The 9,503-nt window shown below is 43.8% G+C and overlaps 1 protein-coding gene across 1 annotated transcript; it reads left to right on the top strand.

The window, feature by feature from the left end:
- Positions 1 to 1,703: 1,703 nt before the first annotated feature.
- slc7a6 (solute carrier family 7 member 6) lies at positions 1,704 to 9,502 on the top strand. Its single transcript, XM_035155711.2, has 10 exons — positions 1,704 to 1,865; positions 4,953 to 5,520; positions 5,600 to 5,725; positions 6,175 to 6,319; positions 6,395 to 6,518; positions 6,600 to 6,703; positions 6,788 to 6,884; positions 7,006 to 7,155; positions 7,645 to 7,828; positions 7,967 to 9,502. Exons 2-10 carry the CDS (start codon positions 5,040 to 5,042, stop codon positions 8,032 to 8,034), a joined length of 1,479 nt encoding a protein of 492 aa, XP_035011602.1. The 5' UTR covers positions 1,704 to 1,865; positions 4,953 to 5,039; the 3' UTR covers positions 8,035 to 9,502.
- The last annotated feature ends 1 nt before the right edge of the window (position 9,503 follows it).

The following is a 9,503-nucleotide window of genomic DNA, read 5'->3' as shown; positions in this document are numbered from 1 at the left end:
TGAAACTCTCAACGTCTCTGCAACGTGTGCCAACTTTTTTCCTTCTTTTTTCTCTCTCCTCAAGAATCAGTTCCGCCTCGGAACAGGTTGGCTCAGGGGTCCTTCAGAAAAATGGTCTATATTTAGTCTCCTACTTAATTTGTATCTGTTGCGCCATCCAGTGCAGAAATGTGAGGTCAAAGTGAGATAAAGACGACCTGGAACCAGGGCCGGAGATGTGGAGCTTAATGTCACTACAGTCTACATCATTGCTGCTGATGTATTTCTGTATCTGCAGGTGGCTGTCACTGATCTGGTTGTATTAGCTTGTTGGTGATGAATCAAGTCTTTATTGTCTCCTCCTCAATGTGTAGTTGCCTGTGGCTTTATTTTCTCCTCATTATGACAAAAAATCTAAATGAAAAATCAAATTGACATTTCATGTTAAACACATCTTTAACTGCAATGTACATGTTGACCTAAGGTGGAGAACTTGCTCTTTGTCTGCTATGCAATCAAATGTATGACTGTGAATGTCTCCTGTACTTCATGACCTTGGGGCAGCACATTGCTGTGTCGCCCTCTCTGCAGAACTTCAGTTTGTCACGTCTTTGTGTAACCAGAGGAGACAAGCATTGTGTGCATTGTGATTTATTGGGAAATTGCTGGACCATGAATATCTTTGGAGGCCATCTCGGTTTATTCTGACAGAAAGAGCCAGATAACAAAATCCTCCAGTCAATTGTTTACAAATTGAGCCTCTACACAAATTAAACAATAGAAATATGTTTGCATACTACACAATAACTGTAAGATAGCAAGTAAACCTACAAACATAATACAAGAGAGGTTAAAATATGGAACATTGTACAAACGAAAAGTCACGTACGTCTCACCCATAGAGTACAACAAAAACTCATACTGAAAAGAGGTGAAGCACAGTATGTAGGAGTTCTTTCTCAAACAGTCCACATATCGACTATGGAGGCCTAAACATGTTAGGTAATAACTATTAACACAGATTTTGTGTAATTATATATTACAAATGTGTATTGGACTCTGTTACACATATCACGTATGACTGGCAATGACACCTGTGGGTGGGTGTGTGCGTGTGTGTGAGCGCACTTGAACAGGTATCTTTGTGAGCACCATTTTGAGCCTAGACCTGATGGAGTGAGGAGTAAGGGGGTAGAGAATGCATTATGCCAATGAGTGTCCTCATTAAAATAGAAGTACAAGGTTGTGTATGTGTGTGCGTGTGTGTGTGTGTGTGTGTGTGTTATACCATCTTTGACACTTCTGTACCAACAATGTCACATACTGTCCAGGGGCCTGTCCTCTCTGCACCATCGGCTCCTAACAGGACTGCTCTAATTACATGTCTGTCTTTTTCTTCTCTAGTCATTCTTAAACATTTCTTCCTATAAGTAATGATGGAGATCTATCACACACATGCGCACACACACACACACACACACACACACACGCACACACACTTATAGGCCTCCTCAGACAGCGATGCCTTCATTGACCCTGGTGGCTGTATGTGCTGGGGTCTGTATGTCTGACCAAATGTATTTTCAATGAGTGAGAAACTGTCCTGTTCTAAAAATAATCCTCAAACACACACACACACACACACACACACACACACACACACACACACACACACACACACACACACACACGTTTGCATGTCACACCCGTAGACTGTATACAGTAAGGTCTCGCCACGCTCCTATAGGCGCAGCAGCGTCACATGACGTGTGCTCCGAACATTATCAGCAGCAGCAGCAGATGATGGAGCATCTGTCTGCGGACTGTGTGTGGATGTGAACCGCGCTCTGCAGGGAGGAGGACGGACACGGACACCAGCAGCTCCGGTAAGACAAACCACAGAGACAGTATGAAACCCACAGGGCAGAGGACAGAGTCCCCCTGAGGAGGAGCTGCTCTCTGCCGCAGCGGGACCACGTCTCCGTGTGTCCCGAGAAGGTAGACAAAGACCGGGAAGTCCCGTCTGTCCGCACCGGCTGAGGCGAGCCGAACCCCGCGGAGAGCGGAGGCAGAGCCGGCGGTAAGGAGGCGGTGATAGTCATGTATTGTGTGTGTTTTTACTGAGGTGGACATGTTATTTGTCCGGAGCCCTGATGCTGCTCAGACTGGATCAGGACAAAGACGAAGCTGGGACCTGTCCTCACACAGTCAGCTGTAACATCTCCTAACATGTAGTATCACCGCTGTAACAACATTGATCTGTATTTGGTCTGATAACAACACATCTGGATTTGTGCTCTTTGTTATTGCTGTGGATCGAGCCGCTCCCTTGAATCCCCTCCTGTTTATTCTCCACTTGTGTGTTTTTGTCATCCATCAGAAAGTAGACTTGACATTTTCACTACAAGATTTGGAGGCAAAGAAAGACAAATAAAACTTATTTCCACTACGGCATAATTGAGACTTTATTTTGAAAGTAATAAGCGGAAATGACACAACGCCGGCTACTGGACGCAATACAGTGCCTTTCTTTGTCGTCACAGTCTATATTATTATTGTTATTGTTGTTGTTGTTGTTGTTGTTCTTAATCCAACATCATATCAGCTGACCCAGCATTAAAAGTGAACCATACATCCTTAGCACGGTCAGAGCTATGGAGGTAGATGAATCCAAAGCTATATTATGACACCTCTCACTGGAGTGGACAGGACCCAGGGAGGAAGGTTCCTCTTGTGTCAGAATCACATGTCAACAGTTTTCACTTGACATGTTTACCTGATCACAGTCTGAAGCTCCTCCCACAAAGTGGTGGTGAGCAGTAAGAACAGTGGGTGTTCGATGACAAGCACCCACACGTGGAAATGCTCTTATCAGTCTCACACACACAAACACACACACACACAATCAGGACAAACTCTACATGTTCACACACAAGCTGAGAAGGAAAAAGCTACAGGGCCAACAATTGACAATATAATCACCTAATTATCGATGAATCTGCTGATTAGTTTCTACATTAATCGATTTGTTGTTTGGTCTGTACATTTTAAGAAAATAGTAAAAGAAAGCAACAGCTCCAAAGGTATTCCATGAAAAAAACAGATAAACAGCGTACTTGCTTGAAAAAGTAAATGTTGATTGAGTTCCTGGCGTTCGATTAATTGAGTAAAAGTTAAGATAAATGATTGGCTTCGAGCCGATCTCAGACCATCACAGCACAGCAGTCGACCTCTTCTCAACATTAGTCAATGATTTACTCTGCATTACACTCTGCTTCCCTTTTGTCTCTTGTGGTTATTTTTGGCCACTTGTAGGTCTGCATTAGAGAAACCTCAGAGAGAGAGAGAGAGTTGGGGGTCGAAAGTCGTGGCCAAATTAAAATCAGGGACATCAGCGCAATGGTATTAAACACTTCTTCGACGTCCACGCATGGCCGCTCCTGTGTTCCAGCACTGGAAGTGAGACATGGTTTACTGAGATGTGTAGGGTTTCACGGCTTACACAGCCTGAAGCACACAAGTTCACACAAGTGCACATGCACACAAACACCCACACACACTCCAGGCAAACAGCCGCAGTACAGGGAGTTGCCTCTGTCTTTATACACGTTTCAGTTGACTAATGAGATTCAAATTCAAACAGCAGTGAGATTGTCTGAGTTATTGATTGGTCTGATGTCATCAGATAAGTGGCCTGCTGGCGGGTTTTGCACATAAGGAAGAGATGCTGATTGGTCGAACTGAGGCGCGCACGTAGACCCAGCACACGATGTTAAGTGGCCCCTCAGTCCAGTTTGTACTCATGTTGTTAACTTATAAATTAGACATTCCACACCTACATTCCACACACAGCACTACCTCTGCTCGTACGTCACCTCTCCGGCCTGCAGATAGTTGGCACTGTTCTCTGACATGATGCCACCTTTACTTATATTTCTCTTTTTCACCATAAGTCATGGCAGGAGAGGTACCTGATCAGACTGACACAACACTGGTGAGACCTCTCTCAACAATCCCAGGTTATCACAGGATATAGTTTGTTGTGTGAGTTTGAGACACGACCACCTTGAAATGGGATTGACTCAATTGAAGAGACATTAAATTTTTATCTGTGCTATGTTTTATGTTTCAGTTGAAAGGTTTTGTTGACGCTTTGCTTTAGGGCATGGACAGGACCGGGTGACTGGTGACTCAGCATTACATTACATTACATTACATTACATTACATTTAGCTGACGATTTTATCCAAAGCGACTTACAATAAGTGCATTCAACCATGAGGGTAAAAACCCAGAACAACAAGAATCAAGAAAGTACAATTTCTTCAAGAAAGCCAAACTACAAAGTGCTATAAGTAAGTGCCATTTAAGTGCTACTAAATTGTTAGTTTAAACTTTTATTCAAGGTATTGTCGGAAGAGGTGTGTTTTTAGTCTGCGGTGGAAGATGTGTAGACTTTCTGCTGTCCTGATGTCAATGGGGAGCTCATTCCACCGTTTAGGAGCCAGGACAGCAAACAGTCGTGATTTCAACCTGCTGAGTCAGCCTCAACTTTATAGTATATTCTTAAACTAGAATTAAGCCCACACCACTGCCAAGGCCCAAAGGCCCTAAGTATGCCTGATTTCTTTTCATCAAGATCTTTGCATATTCCCTGTGGGAAAATATTGAAAGACGCCCTATCTCGCAATGTCAAAGAAAGTGATCAATGAACTCCTGCAGATCCTGATGCAGATCAGGATCAACATTTAATGGGTTCTTCCTGACCCTTACCACATCCTTTCACAAAGTTTTGTGGTCTCTGCATAATCTTACCCTAAAGAAAACCTCACATTGTGTTTCTCCTCTCACTACCTGTTCACCTCTGTTACCTGCTCATCCTTTTACCAGTGTTTGATACATTAGAGATAAAAGATACTTTTCGGACTCACCATCTTTACCGCACCAACACTGACTTTCAAATGTCTTGAACAGGTTGTTCCAGAGTTTTTTTTAGAAAGAGACCAGGGCCTGTACTGGCCACAGCAGGTCTGTCCTCTCTCCCGCTGAGACGACGGCGCCATGGCCGACCATGAGGAATCCACGAAGATGAATGGCCAATCCTCCAATCTTGTGGAACCCCCCAAAGAGAGCATGCAGCTGAAGAAGGAGATCTCGCTGCTCAACGGTGTCAGCCTAATCGTGGGAAACATGATCGGCTCCGGAATCTTCGTCTCCCCAAAGGGCGTGCTGATCTACAGCGCTTCATACGGGCTGTCCCTGGTCATCTGGGTGATCGGAGGGCTGTTTTCTGTCGTGGGGGCCCTCTGCTACGCCGAGCTGGGCACCACCATCACCAAATCAGGAGCATCCTATGCATACATCCTGGAGTCGTTTGGCGGCTTCCTTGCGTTTATTCGCTTGTGGACATCTTTGTTGATCATTGAGCCCACCAGTCAGGCGGTCATCGCCATTACGTTTGCAAACTACCTGGTGCAGCCGCTCTTCCCGACATGTGAGCCACCGTACGTAGGGTCCAGGCTCATCGCTGCAGCGTGCGTGTGTGAGTACATTCGATCTACCCTGATCCACTGCTGCTTGCTGATCTACCTGATCCCATCAAACTCTTACTGTCTCCACAGGCCTACTGACATTCATCAACTCTGCCTATGTGAAGTGGGGCACCCGCGTTCAGGACATCTTCACCTACGCCAAGGTGGCGGCCCTCATCGTCATCATCGTCACGGGCCTCGTCAAGCTGTGCCAGGGTGTGTGTGTGTGTGTGTGTGTGTGTGTGTGTGTGTGTGTGTGTGTGTGTGTGTGTGTGTGTGTGTGTGTGTGTGTGTGTGTGGTGTCACCCTCCTGCACAACATTCTGTTATGTGGAGAATAAAAAAGAATTTGCAGCCCAGGTAGAAAATTAAAGGAATGGCTCTGATAACTTATTGGCTGTCGTTAAATATCTACTGGCATGAACTGTATTCAGTCCTGGTCATCATAGTACTAGTCTTAACATGTTTTCATGGGCTGTCATGGTAGAAAAGTAGGGACTGGATCAGACCGTTTAAAACCTCAGCAGCCACTGACAGAGGAGTGATGAGGACTCAACTACAGCAGCAGTGAACTGTCATATATTAATGTTTCATCATCTCTTTCTTTACATGGATGCAATAACAACATCACCTACTGTTCTTTTAATTGTTGTGTCTGTGTCTTAGGTTACACAACCAACTTTGAGTCCTCCTTTCAGGGATCCTCTACAGATCCCGGTAACATTGCACTGGCGCTCTACTCCGCCCTCTTCTCATACTCGGGCTGGGACACCCTCAACTTTGTTACAGAGGAGATCAAAAATCCAGAAAGGTGATTTATCCTTGTTTTTCTCTTTTTACTTTCCTCGTATCAGTTTGATACTGATCCGGTGTCCTGTCACTGCAGGAACCTGCCGTTGGCGATCGCCATCTCGATGCCCATTGTCACCATCATCTACATCCTCACCAATGTGGCCTACTATGCTGTTCTGGATGTTAGTGCTATACTGGCGAGTGACGCAGTGGCAGTGGTAAGCACACTTAACTTTGACCACTTTGTATGTGTCTGTGTGAGCTGAAACTAGTTAAACTAGTTTATGTGTCTGGTTCAGACATTTGCAGATAACACACTTGGTGTGATGAGCTGGATCATCCCCATCGCTGTGGCTCTGTCCTGCTATGGAGGCCTCAACGCCTCCGTTATCGCCGCATCCAGGTAGAACACACAAACAGAAACGCACACTGTCACTCAACAGACTATTGTTTTGTCTGGTGCATATTTTCTGTTTATTGTGTCCAGGTTGTTCTTTGTGGGCTCCCGCGAGGGCCACCTTCCAAATACTCTGTCCATGATCCACATCCAGAGATTCACTCCGATCCCTGCTCTCATCTTCAATGTATGAACATGGATCAGTTACGTATATAGTTATGTCCTATATATACGATATATATATATATATATATATATATTTATAGTATCATTAACAAGTGCATCACTGTTTTTCTCCCTCTGTCCAGTGTGTCATGTCACTGATCTACCTGACAGTGGAGGACGTCTTCCAACTCATCAACTACTACAGCTTCAGCTACTGGTTCTTCATGGGTCTGTCCATCGCCGGCCAGATCTACCTCCGCTGGAAGGAGCCCGACAGACCCAGACCTCTCAAGGTGAGAGCAGCATCCAGCCATTCATATAATTATCTGGGTTCTAATAGGAGAGCATGTGCAGGATTTGAATTGAAATGATAATCAATAATCATACTCTCATCATAAATAAAAAAGGAGATCATAGTGGAGAAGTTCAATACTGTTTTGCAGCGTAAACATCTTAACCTCATATTGATCATAAAACGATTCATCATATAAGTGTCTTTGCATCCGATAGGACAGTAGACACAAACTAAAGCTTATACCGATCCCCAGCAGGGTTTGCATTATCCCTTTTATAATTGTCATCACATCTTTAGTTCTTTGTCATTAACAAATACATTTCCCTCTGCAAGCTTTGATATGATAATGCAAGTTTGTCCGTACAAATTAAATACACATATACCTATACATAATTACATATAATTAAGGAGGAAAATCTGCACAGATTTTGAAATTATACAGTAAATTAAGTGCTCACGTTCTCCGTCTTCATTCTTCTCTCCACAGCTGTCTTTATTGTTCCCGGTGTTGTTCTGTCTGTGCGCCATCTTCCTGGTGGCTGTGCCTCTTTACAGCGACACCATCAACTCTCTGATCGGCATCGCCATTGCCCTGTCAGGAGTTCCTGTCTACTTCCTGGGCGTCTACTTACCGGAGTCCAAGCGACCACCTGTCATCACCAAGCTGCTGCGTGAGTTTCACTACACAACCCAGCACCCGAGGGTGACCGGCGCATTGTCGTCTCAGTTCATCAATGAGTATGTTATACATGAATGATAATGTACTATATGTGCTCTCTCTCTCTCTCTCTCTCATTCTGTGTGTGCAGGTTCTGTGACTCACTTCACCCAGCACACCTGCTACTGCGTGCTCACAGAGAGCAACAAAAGTGAATAGCATCCAGTGGGTTTCAAAACTTTACCCAGCAGCCTCGGCTGCCTCAGAGCTGACAGTCACCAGAGGGACCTGACAAGGGATTCTGCTGTGGAAAAAGGATTTATGACTGCCATTTATTATTGCTTCAGACTGTACACCACACTGAGGCTCTCCGATTTCACTGACTAGTTTACCACACTGAAAATGCTGCCACAGATGCACATGTTCACTCACAGCTTTATTTCCTGGAATTCAAGGACCTGCAAGGATTTCAACGTTCAGTCCACACAGTTCTCTGTGTCGTATTTCATGTTGTGAGTACTGTAACACACAGTTTGATTTCTTCATCACACTATTTGATGACGAATAGTGACTTTCGTTATGATTATCTGTCTTCTTGGTTTACAGGTAATAATTATATAAATGCCATGTGCCTGTGAGATTTTACGGGTCTGTGCACACGACCACAGCAACCTCATAAGTAGATTCTATTTAATGGATTTAGATCGTTGTAATTGAAATATATTGTGAGAGGTATATGTGAATGTTCTCACCTGAGGATTTAAGTATTGTAAATCGTCTGTTCACTTTCTGAATGAACTAAGGGAAGAACATGTTTTGTAAGCTGCCAACTGAAGATGTTGGACCATCGTACTAATGTAATTGCCTTCATGTCAGTTTGGTGCCATTTTACCTCCACCCAAAGGTTATGCTTTTATCTGCATTTGTATGTTAGCAAGATTACGCAAAACCTACTGGACCGATTTCCATCAAATTTTCCGGAGGGGTGGGGGAGGACCTAAGGAAGAAGCCATTCAATTTTGAAGCAGATCCAAAAATTGTCAACGTGGCAAGATAGCTATTCCTTCTCTGTAGTTGATATATGTGGAAACTATGCTTTTCTACCATTTGACCTGTGTCAGCGTTTAAAGTTTGTCTAAAGGCTGAGGCGGGTTTAGTCTGCAGAATCCACTCTGTTGATAAACCAGTTTTAATTCTTTACCTTGTGCTAACAGTTGTACGAATATATTTCACTGTATAAACATTGGGCAAATTGAAGCTCGTGCAGTAATGTAGGAAATTAAAAGCAGTTTCCTGCAGTGCAGTTTTATAGATGGTGTCAATGAAATTTAATTTTCAATCAAACACCATCTGCTCCTCAGTGCGTCCTGTCTGCTGCTGACAGGTCGGCAGAGCTTCTCCCAAGATAAGAGTTATGTTTCCAAGATGAGACAGGCTGATTCTAAGATTGTATTCCTGAGAGTTATGACAATTCAAAACAAGTATGAACATTTCAGACCAGATTTGGTTCACATTCACCTCAATGGCCTACCTCAAAAATAAAGACAAAGAAAATGGCATTGCCTCAGGACAGTAACTCAATAGTACACCTACACCAGCAATGAGAATGAAGTCTCAATTTTAACATTTCACTTTGTTCCGCCACATGCTGGACATTTAATTTTAATAAAATACATACTTCTCTTCAG

Source organism: Hippoglossus stenolepis, chromosome 1 (genome assembly GCF_022539355.2).
Source record: "Hippoglossus stenolepis isolate QCI-W04-F060 chromosome 1, HSTE1.2, whole genome shotgun sequence".
In the NCBI taxonomy this organism is placed as follows: domain Eukaryota; kingdom Metazoa; phylum Chordata; class Actinopteri; order Pleuronectiformes; family Pleuronectidae; genus Hippoglossus; species Hippoglossus stenolepis.
The sequence above is the reverse complement of the archived record's forward strand: the minus strand, read 5'-3'. Positions and strand labels throughout refer to the sequence as shown.

Coding starts and splice junctions, on each gene's coding strand:
- slc7a6 (XM_035155711.2), top strand. CDS start 5,040: ATGGCCGACCATGAGGAATCCACGAAGATGAATGGCCAATCCTCCAAT. Junction 6,704..6,787: donor TCCGTTATCGCCGCATCCAG/GTAGAACACACA, acceptor TATTGTGTCCAG/GTTGTTCTTTGTGGGCTCCC. Junction 6,885..7,005: donor TCCCTGCTCTCATCTTCAAT/GTATGAACATGG, acceptor CCCTCTGTCCAG/TGTGTCATGTCACTGATCTA.